Below are 20,836 nucleotides of genomic sequence, written 5' to 3'. Positions count from 1 at the left end.
ATGCTTGCTTCCTTTTACCATTACTGCAGGCACAAAATGTAAGTGATGTTAGTGTGTTTCCATTCCCACTTAAAGTGCCTCTCACCAGGTCACATATTTTGGTCACGTATAACCAAATTTTAGTTATATGCTGCAAGTTATTACGTGCCCTCTTGGGAGCATTCTACTACAAGAATTTTTCAAATTTGTTCGTTAATAGCCGAGATAAAAATATTTCAGTGCCAAGAACCCACGATCTCAGGAGGCGTGTGTCACTTCCAGCAAGGACACTCTCTCCACTTGCCCCGCCTAGCCTTCACAAGCGAAATTCTTTCCCTGCGTTTTCCCATACTAGAGCTGGAGGATCACATGATGCATACGTCACGGGCCCCGCCTTTTTTTTAATTTTTCTCTCACTTTTTTGCAGCAGGGTGCCCTTCCACTGATGGTAGCACTCGCGAGCTATTGCGTTTGTCTCATTTCGCGCTGTGCACGAGAACGCCTGACTAGCAGTATAAGTCAGTGCTACACGAACACTGAGGCAGACGCAAGTGGATCACAGAGCATGATCGCGCGTTGGAACATGGTAGAAAATGACATAGTTTCGCTTTCAGCGCGCGCGACTGCACGACGTGGGAACAAGCAGATGAAACGGAAGTATACATTTCTTTTGCTACGGTATGAAGTAAAACAGGTGCAAGCAGACATTCGGTCTGTACCATTTTATCATTTTTCTAAACTTTAAGCAACAGCTCAAACAAATAACTGCTGTTGCCTTGAATAATTCTCAAAGTCACGTGTCACTGAGAGTGACGTCACAGCATATGCATGTTCGTCAACTATGTCAACTGCGCATATACGTCAACTCCCCGGGTGGGACAAGGCAAAGGGCAAACGGCATTTGGTTTGAAATTTCACCTCTTTCCGTGGTATGTAGTGAAGTAATACTTAGCTGACGTGATCATTAGCACGCATTGTGTGCACTGTACTTGTTAGCTCAAACTGGCCAGACCTGGTGAGGGCACCTTTAAGTCATGGCTGCAGTATCAAATGGCCTCTTTGATGCACTGCACGTGGATGCTAGCTGAGCTGTTGCAATAATGACAAAGTACTTATAATGTGCAGTGACAGACACACAGTAGCTGCATGTAAGCCATGGCACTTAACTTAATGACCACCGACCATGTCAATGTTGTCTCCACTGCCAAGTTACATTATTGCTTTACAGGTGCAAGTTCTTTCAAATAAACAGCTCACATGCATGTTTTCCAACCCTTGTTCATCTGTCTGTGCATCTGTCTGTCACGTGTCCATAAGTGAAAGAAAAAAAAGGTGTCTCACCATCAGCTACCTTGTTGAAGTAGAGGGCACCAGGACTCTTCTCTTGTTCAGGCCCTGCTACAGCACCAGCCAGTGTATCCAGGTCATCAAAAACCAGCACAGCAGGCTCTCTGAAGCAGCACTCGGAAACTATATTCTCCCACATCTTAGCAATTTTTTCAGGACGCTTTCCTGCACGCACATAGTGGAACAAAGATTTTGTACCGAGATCTAGTAATGTAGTCAACCACACCACATTCACCGCCTAACACTCATCGTGATCAGATTTTCCATACAGTTGGTAAACCCCAATCTAGTGACATCAACGGGTGCTGGGAATTTACTAAATTGAGTGATTCATTATTTTAAAAACCTTCAAAACTTCATGGGAAAAAAGGTCCCATAGAAACTATCGACGATGATTGTCAATGTAAACGAATAGTCAAACACTTCTAGGAAGCTATTCCCTTTATTAAAGGAATGATGCCTTTGATGGCTTATATTTGTTGCAGTGAGGATATTTAAGTAGTGTTTGTTGTTTCATTGCGTAATTCCGTAGATAACAGAGCCATTAACCAGCACATCTGTGGCAGTAGTACAGGTGGACAGCACCTGGGCCTCCAAGATCTGTAATAGTTGGCATTCGGCGACGAACACGCCCTGCAACTAAGTTGTGCAATAGCATACTCCATTTGCATCGCCATCTTTTTACCAGCGGTGAAAGTCCCACCACCGACCACGCAGACTTTCAAAATTCACATGCATGCTAGCACAACCTTGGCTCATTGACGGGCACCAGTAAAACCCCTTTACAAGAAAATGGCATACAATGTGTGCCTTGATGTAAGCATCCATGCAAACCCCGTGTAGAAGTTTTCATAAATTTACTACTCGTGCAAACTGATGCACAGGGTTTGCACAGGATGGAAAACAGAGCTCCTAGAAACTATGTTTGCTCTCTTGGGGGCTTGTGAGCAGGGCTAAGTTGCATAATGCATTGTGTTTCATATTACGAGTACTAGAGGAAAATATGACACCATGTCCACATGTGCCCCTAGTACAACTGTTCATACAGTATGGGAATGATGGGTAGCTCATGGGTTTGCCTAAACTTTGCCTTACTGGCTTCAAATGAACATGTGAATTCTCATATTAACATTTTTGAAGCTCATTTCTCATTCCAGGCAATGAGCAGCACAAATTGAAGATCCAGACTTATGTTTTTGCACTTTTGATAACGAGAAAATGCAGAACGATCATGATGTCACTTATCGCCATTGCATATCCTCACCGCACACTACATGGTCCAATCGCTAAAATTTGGGTTTAGCCTGTATATAAGGCTAGCGGAGTACAAGAAAAAAATTAAGCAGATCCACAGCCAAAGTCAAGAGAAAAAAGAGAAAAGCAACAAGACACAGTTCTGGTGCCATTATCAGCACTATCTCTGGCTACCTTTTGTGCAGGTCACCTTTCTAAGCTCAAAGAGCATTGGTTTGTTGGGCTTGGGAAGGTGTACATATTTGTATCACATCCCATCAACTTAAAAAACATACAATTTGTTATAGATCCAATGTAAGGAAGTGCCTTGTAAAGATTTGCCCAGAAATGCTTACCCCTCAGCGAACTGCATTCGATGACATCAACATGGGCAAATGGAGGGGACTGAAGCAGACACAGGGCAAGTGATTTGGCAAGTGTAGACTTGCCACTGCCACGCTGGCCCGTGATGAGTAGCACATCTCCCACAAGTTGCTGTTGGCCACACAACTGCACTGCCGTGGGCTGAGCTGTTGTTAGCAACTTCAGCCAGGCCAGACCGTTCTCACAGAGCTCCTTCACACCACTGATGCAAGACACACATATACACAAAAAGAAAAAAAAAAGACATAATGAGCACATCAACACTACAATGTTACTAAATACCGTAACAAAAGGCCCTTAAAGTTTGGTCTAAGTTTAGTCAGATTATACTGTGTACTCATGTATCCCAGAGGTAATGAGATTAGTCAATGACATCAGAAAATAACTTATTTGCATTAAATGCTTACCTTTGCTATTTCAGTGAAAAAGAAGGAGAAACAGGCCTTTTTAAAAACTGCTACACTGAATTTCTCACATAGGAGCATGCCCCAAAATATGGCTGCAGCACTCGTCAGTGAAACAGCATTAGCTGCTACTTACTGCATACCAAGCAGTTATGTATTACACACACTGCACGAGGAAAAGCATGTCAGCGACTCACGCGTTTGCTGGTTAAATAATTTAGTACATCAACTGCCGTGTTTTGAGCATGAGGAAAGGCAAAAGGCCACCTGGCCATTTATGAAAAGAACCTATTGTATGAAGAAACCCAGAAATAAGCAATGGCTTTCACCCAAAGTTCACAATATCTTCGTTTCTGTTAGCATAGCGCCAACTTGCCAAACAAAACCTGTTCATGCAGTACATTGTTTACAGAAATTTGAAACACAACTATAAGTAACCTCCAAGCCACAGCAGTGAAATATTGACCTTGTTAAAATAAATTTTCATATGTTCAGTTTACTACAGCACAAGTTCAAGCAGGCATTTTACTCACCCAAGTTCTTCAAGCCTAGGAGCATGAAGGTCTGGGTTGAGAAGACTGATGTTTGACATGGGGAGCTCCAATGCGCACTTCTTTGAACGTTGAGCTTTGACAGCCTTCCCAAGGCTAACATTTACTGACACAGAATCGCTAAGGAAACAGTACTTCATTTCACTTTCACCATTTTGGGGATCATTTGTCACATCTTCAGTGTCACCCCTTTGATGAGACAGCTTTATAAGAAAGTCTGTTTGTTCCCCTGCAGAAGAAAAAAACATACCGCAAATATCAGAGCTATGTAGCTTCATGCACGTCTGGTCTTCCGTGATCTATAGATTTTGAAGAATATCAATAGCTTCTTTAGTGTGACAAGGCACTCTTGTGCCCCTGGACTCATCCCTTCCTTGTTAAGCTAAACTGCTTTTGCTGCAATTCAGTGCCACTGAGCCATGTCGCTCTCAGTCCATGGACAGAATAAGCAGTTTGGTCTGTATTGTGAACCTGCGTTCACCTAAATCCATCATTTGTTGGCTGCTGGCCAGCACTGACAATGAGCTGTGCCTGCAAATTGCATTTCAATTGTCGTCTAAACGAGAGGCTTTGCCTGAAGGTAGCTGATGTGTATGCTGTATAATGTAAAATAACTTATCTAAGTGAAGAAACATGGAAAAAAATAGTGCTTTCGAGAGGAAATGCGTTAATCCAGAAATGTAGCAATTCTACAGATCTCTTGCTCTGCCAGGCTTACTCCATCATTTGTTAACTATCTGAATCTCTTGCAAAGTTGCGCTAGTCTTAATAACAGTTTTGAAGAATCACATGCAGCAAGGTCGAAAGGGACAATAATAAAAGACACTGAAAAAGCAAACAATATCAGTAAGAATGTGGCAAATTCTGTTGAAATCCGCAAAGTGGAGGAAGAATCATGAAAGGAAAAATTTGTCATTCACTCTTCAACTTTTCTTCAACTGCGAGGCTTTCTTTCTGAGAAAGCCATTTGGGTTTAATTTGTAGCTTTGGCTTCGTAAGCGGATGATAAATTTTTCCTTTCAAAACCAGTAAGGAATCACAGAAAATTTTTTGTCAGTTTTTTGAAAGTAAGTTTCACTATGAAACTACATGTAGTATATGCATAGCGCACGCCAATGGATATGCCACTGGTGGCGGCCTTGCTAAGTGCACTCAGGAATGTAGGCAGCCATCCGCCAAAGTTTTTTGCATCGTTACTTACGCTTTTCTGTTTGATTCACATTTTCGGAGCGAAATAAGCAATGCCCGTCGCATGTGCGTGGTGGCAAAATCATCAAGGCGTGTCGAAGAACAATTGTTGTGGATTGTGGTGCTCAAACACCGGCAAATACTTGCCATTGACATGATTCTAACCATTCTCATGAGGACTCATGAGCGGGAGCAATGACAGTAATAGATCACCGCCGTTCAGTGGGAAATTTCTTGTTATCCCGCTTTCTTTTGTCATCTTGGTGTTTGTTGCATTCAATCATGTTTACAGGGGTAACCGATGAAGTTGATCATTGCCTACCAATGTTTTGGTTCGGTTTATTCGCAGTGCAGCATGTGCATTGTTGCTCTTACTAAGATGCATGACTGTACGAGTGCATTGTGTTGTGTGTTAAAGTTGCTAAGGCTTTCAAGGTCTGATCTTGTTTATTTTATGAGGCCCGTTAGATCGTCGCACCAGCTGTCATGCAGTTCATGTTCTTGGATCTATTTTATGCATGGCTTTGCACCATGATGAACTATTTATAGTTGCTTCATGCACAACTGTTGTTGACTTTCATTAATACAAGGTTTTCGCCTCGCGTGGTTTGTATTGGGTTTAAATCACGCTCTGTTTTATTGGGATGATTATAGGCAAGTGCTCCATTATCAGCTGTATTCGTTTTCAGCTGTATTTGTTTTACCGAGGACATCTTCGATATTGTGGTTGCTAGGGAAATGTGTTAGAAAATATGTAGCTCAGGGCGACGATTGCTGTTAGCTGCTGCATATGGTATCGCTGCTCAATTTTTGCTGAAATATTTGCGTCATCTTTGTGAAGTCATTAGACCTTGATGGTGTCTTAGTAGACTTACCACGTAGAGTGTCTTTTTGTATGCGCATTTTGTACTCAAGTGAATTCTTTCTTATTATCTTCTGGGGCATAGGAGTGCAATGCCTACACCTCAAAAAAACTAAATCCGGCCTTGCTGCAAGCACCCATCCAACTTGGCCAGCACTGCTTTAGCTTTAAATATACTGTGTGGCCTTCCTTGTTTCGTAATAATTCCAAAAACAGAAAATACTCATAAGTTGGTCAAACTAGCTTTGTACGCTACCAAGCAGGCCACTAAGAGAATTTCATATTGTGAAAACTGCAGCGGGAAGGGCAGTTCGTCGACGTATGAAGCGGAATCACATCTATGGTGCAGCGCTAACTCACGCTTTTGCTCGCCGTGCGTTTAGTGATTTCATAGACTAGTGTATGCATTTCCACTAACAAATTCGTAAATACTCTTCTCGAGGCGACTTTGACGGCACTTATTCGGCTATGTCATGCATATTTATCGAAAGCATGTTCACTACACTATGCAGAGTCGTTTGGGGCAAAAGTCTGCACCAAGGAAGTGTGCCTATTAATTATTGACGTAAAGAACAGTATTAGAGCAAGGGTAGAATGAAAAATAAGAGCAATTTGGACATGCATTCGTCAACACAACAAAGCGGCTACTTAACACGAGCTCCACTTCGTATAACTGGGCTTCACTGCACTTGTCTGCAGGGCACACTCAGCACATATGCGGACTGGTTTGTCCCAAACACCGGTAGCATTGTGTACATGTCTGAGCTCATAGAGGCTTGCACCTTTCCTGCAGCTGTCACCACTGAAGTAGTGGTCTGGCACCCAAACAAAGAATCGCAGACATGAACTTCAGCCATCCTTGTGGCAAAGTGTTGTCGTCTGGTACTGCATCCCGAGCGTACTTTAGAAAGTTCAAGCTAGGTGGCTATCAGTGGCGCCTCTGTAGGCGGTGCACTACGCATATAGAGACAGCAACATTAAAGGAACCCTGCAATGCAAATTATGCATGTTGTTTTAATGCGAAAGCATTATATGGCTGATGAGGCGGAAAATCCGGCATTGGCGGCGTTGGCATGACCACAATGGTCCAAAAGGACAAGTGAGCCAATTGAGGCAGTTGATTATGTCAATTAAGGCAAATTTAACTAAGGCAGCATCAATTAAGGCAGAGTGAATCAAGGTGAAATGAATTAAGGCACAATTAATTTAGGGTTAATTAAGGCCGTCGAACCCACAACCTTAGCTGGGAGTTGAACGCTCGACCTTTGGTGGAAGTCGAACCCACGACCTTTGGTGTTAATGACGGCAAAATTATTTAAGGCACAGTTAATCAAAGCAAAGGTTTAATTAAGATAGAGTTCATTACTGCACTCAAACCCACTACCTTTGGTGTTAATTAAGGGGAAGTTAAAGGCACAGTTAATTAGGGTAGAGTTAATTAAGGCACTCGAACCCAGAACCTTTGGTAAGTAAAAAACACACCACATACAAGCAAAACAAGGCACACAATCCAAGTTTACTGCTGTGACATGTGTTGTCGCAATTACACAATGCATCAAAACGTTTCAGTCATGTAGTTACTCAACGACTGAAAGAGCATAGGCATCACATGGTTGCCACAATGCTTTATCATTCATCCACGTAGGGATAACTAAGTGCCTTTTGAATTTTTTATTCCAATTTGAGGGAGCCAAGATCAGAGCATTTAGTATGTTAATTTGCTCCAGAATCAGTTTTCGCATCGACCACAGCGACTCACACCAATGATTTTCGGCAACAGATGCGAGGCAGACGGCACATGACGCACATGTTTATGCTGTTCGTTCTGACTGGCTGGGCATGCATATCATACTGTATGCGCACGCAGTGCATGTAACATACATGCATGCATATGCCCTGCATGCAGTCATGACCTTTAAACAAAAACATGTCATGTTTTTTAGAGCTACAAAGAGGCCTCAGTGGTGTGCTATGTAAATTAGAGACATTTACAACTGACACTAGGCCCAACAGTTTGCAGAATTTACAGAAAGCATGCTCTTCACCTTGCATCATATCAGGCTAGTCAGGCTCAGTGGGAATTCAGGTTCTTTCAAAGGCGCTTCATCCTACAGGACAATGTTAAGCCTCCCTTCTTTGTAATATATTGCATTAAAATTCTGTTACATGAAAGAAACTTATAAGATAGTATTAACCTGCCCGTATACACATTACAGCTGACTGATTACCAGTGAATCAGGGACAAACGTGAACGGCAACACTGGTGGTACCATCTTGTAACAGTGACGTGAAATAGAGCATGCAGAATTAATTGAAATGAACATGTTCTACCTACTTGCTGGTACAATGACATTGGGAGCAAGAATCATTAAAGTATATGTACTAGATATATCTTTATTTTTTTCCCCTTCTACAAGACCAATGACACAACACAAATGTTTCTTAGGTGTTGTGATCATAGAAAGTGTCACAAGATGTTGCCACCAGTGCTGCGCTAACGTGGCCAGTGTTAATGTGTGGCACACATGGCAACTGTAACCATAGTAACAACATCCGTCAAAAAAGGCGGCTGCAGGCTGTCGCTAGAAAGCCACAATTGGACGGTAGCTTCCGTCACGTGAATGAAAGGTGTGTTTTGATTGTAACGCCATGTTTTGTCATTCTTTTTGTATTCACTTCAGGGCTATGCAAAAAACCTGTAGTGGTTAGCGGGTTCGTTGTGTGCAACATCAAAGGGCCCCTTTATGGTTGCGAACATTTGCATTACACCATGAGCTTGCACATACAAGGACAGCACACTGCCCCAATTCTGCAATAAGAAACCAGCTACTCTCCCCTATACAGTCTACTTTCGCTGGCTTGCCAGAAAAACAATTGTGGCTGATCCACATACGCAACTAGACTCGCATCACTTATGTCTCTGTCTAGCCACAATTATTTCATGCCCCTTATGTGAAACCACTGTTAAATGCTCAACAGCACTACCTGCGACACAGTAGTCAAGCAAGGAGGCTTTCCTCTGAGCCTTCCTCAGATTATGTTCAATTAGCCCTAATGTACGTGCTAGAAATGCAGCTGCTGATTAAAATACAAAACTTGAACAGAAATCTTACTGCCAAAAGCAATTTCTTTTACAAGAATTCCATAATACAGTTTCAAACTATATTAAAGCTGCCCACTGCCACTAGATATTGATAACACTTGTAATGCATTAACTTAAATTCTCATCTTAAATTTCTCCCAATATAACTACACGTTCTGAACACCCGGCAAGTGATGTACAGACATTGCCCCTCTTAACATTATGTCAGACATTAAACTCACCACCACGATCCCCCCATTTCAGCCTCAAAACACCACCAGATGAAAGTACAAGTGGGTATCCAGAAGCTGAGACGTCCCTGCACCAAGACCGGAAGGCACTGGCGATGTTTCGTTTCGTGAATGTCTAAAAAAAAGGCAGAAGAAAAAATTTGCTCCACCAAGCAAAACAACACCACAAAAACTTACTGCTAAGAATGGTGACGTCTAGAGTCCTGAAAACTTAGATAACATCACTTCATTTATGTTATGTGAATAATATAATTTTGCAAACCACTAAACACCAGATGTGCTGCACAGATATAGGATATCCTGCCCATCATGTTCTGTGCTTTCTAAACATTAAATGACAAATAAACAAAGTTGCAGGTGCAGTATCAAAACCAGGTATAAAATATAGTTCTGGATATATTAACGAAATTATATTATATTAAAGAAAATATTTATTTAGAATATATTAGAATATATTTAATTAACTATATTTAAGGAAATATAGTTCTGGATATATTAACAACTGCACTAACCTAAGTTGCTCAAATATTTAAATATGGTTTTATACTAATTTGAGAATCAGCACTAATGTCAGCATATAGCAATGCTCCTCTGCAACCTAATCCAGTATAATGTTAGCAACACATGATAGTATATTACACCTTCACGACAACATAATGGTCGGCAACTATGACACACTAATGCAAAAAAACATGCAATAGGCACACCAGCACTGAAAATTCTGGCGATATCACTTACTGTATTCCCTATCGGGTGCAGGGTGATTGAGCTCAATGCAACAGGCTGTTCAGAGGCTGATAATGACTTAATCTTCACTTTACTAGCATAGTTCAGTCCCAGCTGCCGTCGAAGAGCATCAGGGACGAGGGCCAAGTCAGAGCCATGTAAAAAGTGAAAATCTGTCCATGCAGTAGGAGCTGCAAACACTCTCACAAAGCAAGTTTCACAGTCAGGCAATGCTATCTGTGCTGCCTGCTTCTGTGAAGCACTCGATTCGCCCTTTGAGTCCAAAGCTGCTTTTGCCAGCTTCTCTTGAGGCGAGGTGATCTTCGACATGCTGGCAACAAAAGTCACAGCAGACTGGCCATCACTGGCTAAATCACACGGGCGCAGTTGCGATCTTGACACAAAAATTGTAGTAGGGTGTTCACGCAGCAGCTTTTCAACGTTATGTACAGGTAGCGGCTCTATCGTGAAGAATTTGCGTGGAATCACCCTGGCAGTGAAGCAGATGTCGCCAGGCCAAGTGAGCGAGAATTCGGCGCACTGCTCTGGAGGCAGAGATGGATGTGAACGTCTCGAATGGGGCAATGAATGCATTGCCGCTCGGTTTGACAGTACTGAAGACCAAACCCATGAGGGGAAAGCCCCAACAACAGATGCTATGCTGCGCAGGCTATTGCCTTCGTTCAAGGCTCTAAGCGGTGAGGGATGACTTGGAACCACTGCTTGAGATTGGGTGGTTGGGACTACGGACACAGCAGTGTTCCTGATGAGGAGAACAGGCTTACAATTCGGCACAACAGACACTGAAAGAGAAGGGTAAGCCTTATTACCTTTAGAACAGTAAACCTAAATGAATGAAATTAAACACACATAATTAAGAACAAAGATCAATAGCTTTTCAAGAAGCTGCCTGTTTGTAATAAAGAAAAAGAAAACAATTCCACTGAAGTTAGCCCCATTTCTTAATGAACAGAACATGATTGAATGCTCAGTCCAGAGCCATTCAAAATAATTAGAAACACAATTGGACATCCCAGCAAAAAAAGAAAAACCTTTGAGTCCATCTTCTTCAGTTGAAGCAGTTAAACCTTACTGTATTGCTAAAGCCTTGTTGTAGCCAATTGGTTCCCATTAGGCACCATTATGGGTCCAATCGTTATTGAGACACTATTTAATTGGGCCTCACTGTGTGTCCCATTGGCATATGCATGATGTGAGTGTGATTACACTTAGTGAAATGGTGGGTGCCTCTTTGAAGAGAATTGTCATTGCGTGTTATTGCACGGGTCAGCTTCTTGAATAAACAGCTAGATGCTTGGGTAATACGACCCAGTCAATATTGCAAGCATCAAAGGCTTTTCCTCCTTTTTTTGGTCTGATTGGTTTGTCTTAATAAGACCTAAAGAGGCCCCAGATGGTCCGCCAGATGGTCCTATTACTACCAACCGTTCCCACTTGTGTTCGAAAAGTCAACAAGATTGGAAATCCCAATGGCTTTTTTTTAATGGTATTAGCATTTCAATCAACATTTTCAGGCTATTTTTGCATAACATTGACAAGTGTTTGAACTTCAGCAAGCAGCAGCATCCTTAAAACCCATTTTCTGTTAATATATACACTTTAGAGCAGCAACAACAAAAAGGAATTACAGGTGGCCCACATAAATACCATACTTAATAAAATGCTTGCTTTACATGTATGTATGTTGACAAGCAAACTCCTAAATATTCATCATAAGTAGACACAAACAAAGATTGTTAATATTTCTGCCGTACTTAAACTGCGCATATAACAGGCACATATAACTGCAAGAGCCTTATTGCTTTTTTTTTTTTTACAGCACACTTTTATAAAACAATTTATAAAAAAACTGAATCAGAGTAAAAAAAAAGAAGTACTGGCTTACCAACATCAACTAAAATTGGAGATGACGGTGTCGTCCACATAAGAAATTTCATGCCAGGCCAGACTACTCGAATTTGATTCATCAGATGACTTTCAAGAAAATCACTGCATTCGACCTAAACAGCAGAAACACAAAGGTAATAAAGAAAACAAGATCATATTAGGTAATCATTTAACAATAATATATAATTTATTCCTTGTAGCTAACATTTGAAAACACAGAGTGGTGGAAAAAAGGGGCCCTGAACAACTTTTTATCGAAGTCGAGAAATGCATTGGAAGTTAAAATAGACTATTTCATAAATAAATTGCCACAAAATTACTTCAATGCGTTCAGCAGAAGCGAAGTTATTGGCAATCAAAGATCGCATATGATCCCATTCGCGGGGCTTCTGCTCCTTCTTCATTGACTTGCACTGCAAAGGCTACGGCAGAGTGGGGCATTCCCACAACACTCCGCCTACTGAATGTCACTGTGGCACGCAGTTCAAGTATAATTTTGGATGTTCACGTAGATGCCACTACTTCTGATTTTGGCGCCTCCTACGACGCGCCAAACGCGGTTGCCCTCAGCGAGCTGCACTGCGCTCAGCCAGTGGACTCATCGCAGCACCCCATGGCGGTCATGGTATCTACGCTATGCGCCAGACCACAGCTACGTGCAACTGTAGTGCCTATGTACAGCGTTTGCTTTGTGCCCTACAGGGTTTGAGGACGCACTCGCATATGCACCAGTCTTTCCATGCTACATGGTGCAGACCGGCTTTGTCCTGCAACAGCTCGACCGACGGATAGAAGTCACATACAACTTCCGCATTTTGAAACCCTATCCATAGCTCAATCATTATGCAGCGAAGTCTGCTAAGGCGTCTAACCAGAAGCGGCCAGGAGTGAGCATGAGCTGGCAAGCGTGCATGTGGTCTGACCACATGCACGCTTTTTGCATGGTTTTGCGTGGTTCAAGGCCAGTTGTGTGTTCAAAACAAGTGGAAATTAGCGAGACCCAACGGCTACGACAATGAAAAGTAGGATGGCCAAAGTTTAATTCCTACACAGGCAGTTGCAGCCGAGCATGAGCAGACGATAGCCAGCTTCGTCCAGAAGTACTATGTAATTATTACCAAAATTCTCAAGCAGATTTTCACTTACGTCAGCCTGTTTATTGATCTGTGTCATTAAATATACACAGAAACTGTAGGAAGAAGTGCACTGATCCAAACACCCTTCTTGATTGATGTCAGCTATTGGCCAATAGCAGCTGCATTTGGGAATCTGCTATATTATGAAATAAAGTGTCCAGAAAAGAGTGAGGAGCAGGCTTCTGTTGAAAAGAGAGCGTTTGAGAAAAAGGCGACTTCGCACTCAGCTTGCGAGCTCCACGTGTCGCGCATGACTGCAAAATTTGGCTGAGATGTTCACAGCAGCGTATGGTGGTTCAGGACCCCTTTAAGGAATATTTTGTTGGCATGCAGCTGCAAACACACATTGATGTGCCATGTCTAAAAATAATACAGAGAATCTAGCTACAACCACAAACACATGCACAGCCACGGAAACAGACATCAAACATGCCTTTTGCCTGCAGGCCTGTGTAACTGAAGAATATTGTGGAGCAATCAATCTTTTTTTTAGGTGCAAGGTTTGCAAATTCAATTCCTCACCACAACAGCAGCATTCCAATGGAGTTGCAATACAAAAAGCGTTCACGTACTGATATTGCTAAGCATGCATTGTATCACTTTTTTTATAGTGATCACTCTGATAGAGTTATCACTATTATTGCTCTCACGCAAGACATGCTTGCTAATTCAGAAATTTTGCAACGTTGTCACCAATTCCATAGCTAGACAGGCATCCCCAATTAAATTGTATTGCCAACAGGAATAATGTAGCACAATCATGAATCTACTTGACAATCATCAATTGCTTTAGAATGTATGATGACACTTGTATGAATAGTAAACACAATTAAGCAGCACAATTTGATTTGATGAGCGACAACTGGATTCACCACTATCATAAATTAATTGTTGCTGTGCTTTTTAGCACCAGTTCCCCTATTAGAGCTTGACCCTCCATTTGCTCTTTCAATATGCATTTTTGTCTCGTCACCTTTGCCAGACTGTGACAATATTCCATCGTCATTAAGAACCCCAGGTAGTCTAATTAGCACATAGCCATTAACTATTGCATCCTTTGTGGTCAAACTGTGACTCTGTGATGCATAATTCCACCAACCATTACTACTCAATCCTTGCGTGGGGTAAGCTACTCCGACCTAACCAATGACACTCGTTCTTGAGCTTAATTCTGATTTATTATCTTGACTACTATAAAGCTATCTTGATGAAACATGCTGCACATGCATCACCAAAGTTATGTCTGACACTACTGCATTTGTGCAGTGTTCTTTCTTCTGTTGTTGCAATTGTTACAATCTCAAATAGTGTAGTTACCTGTCACCTTGTTGCTTATTTACAGGCTGCCCAGCCACATTTAGTAAAACAGTTGGCCATTTTTCTACTTCAGTGTGAACCTTTGCTGTTACCAGTAAATAAGAAAAGCCTAATACAGTGTAGACCGCTTATAACGTAAGTCACCGCAGTCGCGAATGTCCGCACTATAAGCGGTACCGCACTATAACCAAAGCAACAATTTTCAAGGCCCGCACATATGCAAAACATGTGCACCGAGCCGCCACGCGTATGCGACAGTCGAGGAATGCAGCTAAAACGTTTGCATTCAATATACAGTCGAATCTCGTTAATTCGAAATAATTCACGCGGCGGCGCCTCTGACCGGCATTGCTCCGGCACCGCCACAGAGTAAAAGCTTAGGAGAGACCCCCTAATGTCGCGCGCAAACAAAACAAAACAAAACAAGTTTCCTCTACTTTCTAATCACGTGTTGATCTTGCACGCTGTGGCTACGGCGCAGAGCGAAGCAGCGGCGCTGTCCCAGGCCGGCCAACGAAACTGCCCACGCTGGCAAAACGCCCGCTTCCCGATAACGACAGAAAACGAAACTTCGGGGAGCTGGCGCCGGGCCGGCTGGAGCGGCAGCGCCTGCACGGCGGCGGGCGCGCACGGTGACAGTCGAAAGTGAGGGAGCTACGAGGGAGGGCGAGGGGAACCACCGAAGAGGCAGAGTTGCCGAGGCGAAAATCGCTTCTCTGCCGCCCTCCTCCCTCACATTCCATGGTCTCCGCGTGCGCCCTTCGCCGTGCCATGCCGGCGCCGCCCGCTCCCTGAAGTTTCGTTTACTGCCGCTATCGTGAAGCGAGCGTAGGCCGGCATGGCTTTGGCAGTTTCGTGGCCCTCGCTCGCTATGCGCGCCGTGATATTTCACGACTCGCACTCAAGATTCTGTTTTCTGCCTCACTGGCTGTTCGTTTGCACCACGTGCCCTTCTCCTCCACTTCGTCTCTCTTTCTTCCTCGAGCACTCCTTGGGGCGCCCGTTTGAGGGGAGCGTTCGCTGTCTCCGCCGACTTCCCTACTCCCAGGCAGCCGCACTGTAACCGGTATTTCGTTTCCCTTGTACAACTGCACTATAAGCGATACGTGTATACATGGAGTGCTATGAAAAATTAACAGGAGTCTGAAAAGACCGCACTATATCCGGTCCTGCACTATAAGCGGTTACGTTATAAGTGGTCTATACTGTATCAACACACTTGCAGTTATCTCATAGGGAATCAGTCACTACAAGCACAAGATCTTATACATAACTGCATAAAATGTAGTATTAGCATGACTCATTTTACTTATTACAAGAGAATATGGGGGCCTGTGACTTTCCCAGATTTGCTTGTAAGATCCTTTAAGCACTGTGACACTTTCTTTGACTGGTTTACATTCAAGCATTTCTTATCTGAAAGAGATACTTTAATTTACTTTCTTACATTCGTTGGCCATTCTTGGTGACCAAATTTTTAGGTGGCCTGGACTGCAGCATTCAGTAAGATCCAAAACCCTCATTGAAAATTAGAAAAGCAAAGAAAATCTTATCAACATCATGGCTTAGGGCAAGCAACATTGTGCAAAAGAAACAGCACAACACAACAGAAAGGACAGAAAGAGAAAGCAATGAGATAGGTACAGAATTTACAAAAAAACTTGTTTTAGCTGCAAGTTAAAGGCCTGTCGAGTTGCATACTTTCCTCATGACAGTTTCATCTTCTGGTTTTTCTACAGCTTGCCCAATGGAAAGGTTTATGGCTTCAAACAGTAAAAAAGATGTGCTTACAAGTTTTTCGTAGTCGTTAAGACTGGACGTTTGCACTGCGACTTGTTCTGCACAATGGACATTTCCTCTTCTCTCTGCTGTGACCTGCAGAAATGAAGAAAGATAAAACAGTTGCTGGATCAGGCCTAAGTACACTTCTCCATTTTAATTCATTATTAATGAATTTATTACTTTGTGCATCTTGCAAAGCACTGTCCATTAACCTATTTTAAGTTGCAGAAAATGGCAGCATACATAAATATAATAAATAACTCCTAATAAATAAAATTCCATTAAATAAATTTATGGAACCCAGGTCACCTCTGCAAGAGCTAAGATTGAATTAATAGTCACACAACTCTGCATGAAGGCCATGCATTATGTACCACTGTTCTTTCAGGTTTTCTGTTTTGTTTGTTTTTATTTTATGCTCTTTGTGTAACACAACTGCGCCAATACTAAGGCGTAGAGCTGTTCTTGGGCACTTTCAGAAATAAATGAAATGAAAATGAAATGTCACAAAGGAAACAAGGGTAATTCAGGTGGTCTGTGTTCTAAACAGAACAAGTTCATGTCAGTAAACAACCAAGCCTCAAATTATACGAGCATACAAATACACAAGCCTAGTGTTGTCAACTCTCGAGTGGCTGAAGGATTGGCCAAAGGTGAGAGGGCGGCTGCTGACGACCGACCCTGCCAGCGCGAGGAGTTTATACGTGCAACAAAATTCATACATTTCTTTAGTCCTACTGTGTCGTAATTTACAACATGAAAAGTGCAGTATAGTTGCCCGACTAACACAGCTGCCAATACAAATAGAGGTACTGTGAACTGTTAGGGCCTAGAACAGAACTAGAACCATGACAAAAACAAAACCGCCTTTATGCTTATGATAATGCAAAAAAGAAGAGTGTGCCAACAAGCTGCCAGGCATTCTAAAGAGGAAATTTGGCCTATTTATTGTTATCCAGAAGAAAAGACAGGCAAGCGAGACATTTGGCTGTCCTGACATGGGACATTTAATCAAAAGTTGGGACTGTTCCACTACTTTCGCGACAGTTGGCAACCCTACACAAGCTCCAAATACGCTTTGAAGGTTTGGTTGGTGCTATGAGGGAATTTGATGTTACTTACCAAGCTGAGGTCTACTGACACTCAAACTTGACAGGAATAATGATATAATTTCCCAAGCCCTTTACAAAACGATACTGCATGGAACTTATCATGTATATAATATTGGCAATACTGCAAGCCACAAGGAATGGCAGAAATGAAAATGAAGAAGAAGGTGCAACACTCCATAGAAAGTTATAGCTCAGAGTATGCATGAATTGTAATAACGTCTAAGCTTGAGTGACATGGCATAGCCCTACAGTTACAACAAAATGATGACCAAACGGAAAGTTATTCTTAATCCACTGCAGCTGGCCTTGTGCATGAGACAGAGGGCATAAAGTTTTGAACTGCAATCACGATTTTAAAATGTAACTGGAGAAAAATAAAAAGCATCAGGTCTCCCGTCAATGGCTAGTCTGCCTTGTTCTCACCTCTTCACCATCACAAAAACCACACAGTTCAGCAAACTGGGTGCTTATCTCTATGCAATCATCATGTGTTGTTTCGTGATTCCAGGAAACGAAGGCCTTGCATGCTGTTTGAGCAGAACTTAACTCATAGATCACCACATCGTCCTGAAAACAAAAGCAAGAATAAGCCCAGTTTCAAAATGCATTCTGCATAATGCAACTTCAAGGATTTCTGCACATATCAGGCATTCTAAGGTAATAACAGTACAGTTTCTTTAGATTAACTCCTCAGTCTAAACAAACAGAAAATGTGTTCTTGCCATACACACCTAAGTAAATGGTTCTAAAGAACAGGTCTTTTCAACACTCTATTGACCGAGTATGAATAAAAATGCATATATGTGTGTATATATATATATATTCTACAGCATAATTAACTCATGAGAAAGTGAAAGGACCACTGAAGATTAGTAATGTCAATAATTGGAATAGTTCGTATCCGATCATTTTGAAAAGCAGGGGTAGCGCACAAGAACACAACACAAGGAAGAGAGTGGGTAACACAAGCGTTTGTCATCCACTCTCTCCTTAGTGTAATGTTTTTGAGTGCTGTGCCCTCCTTTTCAAGATGACGGCTGAAGAGTTAGTGCCACACAATGGGCAAGCCCTTGTTTTTTCTCCAAGGGTCATAGCAAGTGCTTGTTTCTGATTGGCTGACATGATCAACAGCCTTTACTGCACAGCACATTGTTGGTGAGAAGGAGTACAGTAGCAAACATACACTCAGAGGTTGTATCATGTGTGCAACAAAAAAATGGCGACATGATTAAAAGTGAACATTTTCATGAATTCCGACATATTATTTCGTCTGTTTGTAAAGCAAGATAATGTTTCCTCATGATATGTATGTACGTCTTCCCCATACAGCAAAATCATAACCACTGTGAAACTTAGCACTGCAGCGTGTGGCCTTCAGTGGGTCAAATAAGTTATTGTTTGTAGTTATACATATGGTTTTCTACTAATTTATCACAGAAGTATTGCCCCTGCTGTTTGTTTCTTCGAAGTCATTTCATAAAATGCATTTTCATTAAAGGAAATGAAACAACCAATTTTACAGAATTTTCAAGCACCTGGCAACTTCTGATTGGGAAAAGCAACAGTTGGATATGTGCAAACAGATCTTTTGTACAGTAGATGAACAGGAGTAATTTTTTTTTTTAATGGATTCAATGTAAATTGCACACTTTTTTATTACTGTCAAGACGCTGAAAGTGGTGCTGGCACATACACAGTCAATGTGCAACATCATTGCCTCACGTGCCTCCCATCACTGAAATTGTTTAACATGGCCCAATGCGCTACTCAGCTATAATTTAAGAAACCATGCGAGTTGGCAAGTATGCAGGCTCGGTGTACTGAAGCCAAATGAAGTTACTGCGACTCTGTTCCCACAGTGCAGAGAGAATGTCTTTGCTAGTAAATGTAGTTTTAAAAATCTGGGCATGCAAATGTAATATGCAAAATTAATTATACTGCAGGTTTATAAAACCGATATTACCTTTAATGACGTTTGTTTATAAGCTTTTCATTTCTTTGACACTTTCAACTAGTGAAACAAGGGTTCTGTAACATAGCGCGAAATAAGTTCGACATAAGTGCAAGATCTTGATGCGCACGAGTTAGTGCAATAAGGCGTCTCTGATTCGCGATATCGTGTCATTACTGGTTTTGCAAGATGCATGTGTTCCTTTTGTGGCCTGAAGTGGTTTCCCCGAATCACTCGCAGTTCATCTAATCGCCGTCACTCTGCTGTTCCTACCGTTTGTAACAGCCAGCAGCTGTATTTTCAACATTGTTACCACGTGCTCCTATTTGAAAAGAATGTATGTTTATTGCATCCGCTCGCGATGAACACTCATCGCTTGGATTCAAAACAGATACCTAAGCTACAAATAGCATACAACTTCCTGTAGCGCTTGTTAAGAAGCAGGAACCTGTGATCCGATTGTAAGGTTTAAGAAATTTTGAACGCAATTTTGAAGCCAAGGACAACAACGAATACCACATTGTCGCATCACATGTGAAATGACTTACATTGAAATTTGTTGCTTGTCGGGCCCATTCTTTAGGAATGCGAATAAAGCACGACGAGAAGCGAGAAAACCTTAGAGTTGCCACTAGTAGTGCTTCCATATTTTATACCTTGAATACGTATTTATTTAAACCAGTCATGAAAGTAACAAAAACAACGAGTTACAGCTACATTATCTGCACTTTGCACTTCATACAAGGAAGAAACTCCAGAAAAGCATTTATAGCGCAGGCTAGACAGTTATCTGAAGAAAAAACTACAATAAAACTTGTTTGTGGCAATTCATCGCAGTATTTCAGAACACGTTCAAGGTAGAAACTTCGCGGTCTCTGCGGTAGCTCGCTACAACTTCGCTAGCTTCGCTTCGACAATCACATGCAGCCACGCTAGCTAAAGCGCTAAATGTAAACAGTAAATATATGGCCGCAAGTGGATAAACGCTTCAAAGTTGGATAGCTTCCCCTTTGAAGAGAAGTAACGGAGGGAAAACCTGACGTCTATGACGTATTCCTGGCTCCCGAAATCGCATTCGGCGCCTTCAGCCAGCAAAAGCATAGCCTTTAAGACCCGCGTTTTTGTAAAATTTGGACACTCCCGGACACTACCTATTTTGTTTAGACTCTCTGAGGGTATTATTTGTTTACTGTTTATTCTGTGTCAATTTTTAACAGTTATAATTTGTCCCAGAATCTATAACAAATATACATATATATTGTAATTTAGTTAGTAAGATATAAAAAATCAATACCTAATACGCAAAAAGGCGTAATTCTAGCCTTAAAATTGCTTTTTGCGCATGCAGTTAGCAAAAGCATAGTTTTTGAGATTAGTTTTTGTTACCCAGAAAGAACAGTCGCTGCAGCCATAGAGTTTCACACTATAAACTGTTATAGTGAGAAACTCTATGGCTGCATGGGACATAACAATAACTCTAGGGCATGGATCATACGTAACTTTGCATCACCTAGCAGAGCCAGAGACTCCACCAAAGTGGACCCTACCGGACCCTACTCAGTAGATGGTGTCCAAAACTAACGTCAATGACGTGTCTCCGGCTCTCGCAATCGCTTCTGCCGC

The 20,836-nt window shown here is 41.9% G+C and overlaps 1 protein-coding gene across 1 annotated transcript in view; it reads right to left on the bottom strand.

Annotated features, from left to right (window-relative positions):
* The window catches only part of LOC119442114 (peroxisome biogenesis factor 1-like), a 94,370-nt gene extending 74,195 nt beyond the window's left edge, over positions 1-20,175 (bottom strand). Inside the window, exons 1-9 of the mRNA XM_037706862.2 lie at positions 19,762-20,175; positions 17,686-17,829; positions 16,160-16,243; positions 11,914-12,028; positions 10,020-10,810; positions 9,273-9,396; positions 3,881-4,127; positions 2,916-3,145; positions 1,321-1,491 (exon numbers count right to left, since the gene is read on the bottom strand). Coding sequence (XP_037562790.1) covers positions 1,321-1,491; positions 2,916-3,145; positions 3,881-4,127; positions 9,273-9,396; positions 10,020-10,810; positions 11,914-12,028; positions 16,160-16,243; positions 17,686-17,829; positions 19,762-19,860 — 2,005 coding nt within the window. The 5' untranslated portion in view covers positions 19,861-20,175. The remainder of the gene's footprint in view (positions 1-1,320; positions 1,492-2,915; positions 3,146-3,880; positions 4,128-9,272; positions 9,397-10,019; positions 10,811-11,913; positions 12,029-16,159; positions 16,244-17,685; positions 17,830-19,761) is intronic.
* Positions 20,176-20,836: the final 661 nt, after the last annotated feature.

Source organism: Dermacentor silvarum, chromosome 2 (genome assembly GCF_013339745.2).
Source record: "Dermacentor silvarum isolate Dsil-2018 chromosome 2, BIME_Dsil_1.4, whole genome shotgun sequence".
NCBI classification, from domain to species: domain Eukaryota; kingdom Metazoa; phylum Arthropoda; class Arachnida; order Ixodida; family Ixodidae; genus Dermacentor; species Dermacentor silvarum.
The sequence above is the reverse complement of the archived record's forward strand: the minus strand, read 5'-3'. Positions and strand labels throughout refer to the sequence as shown.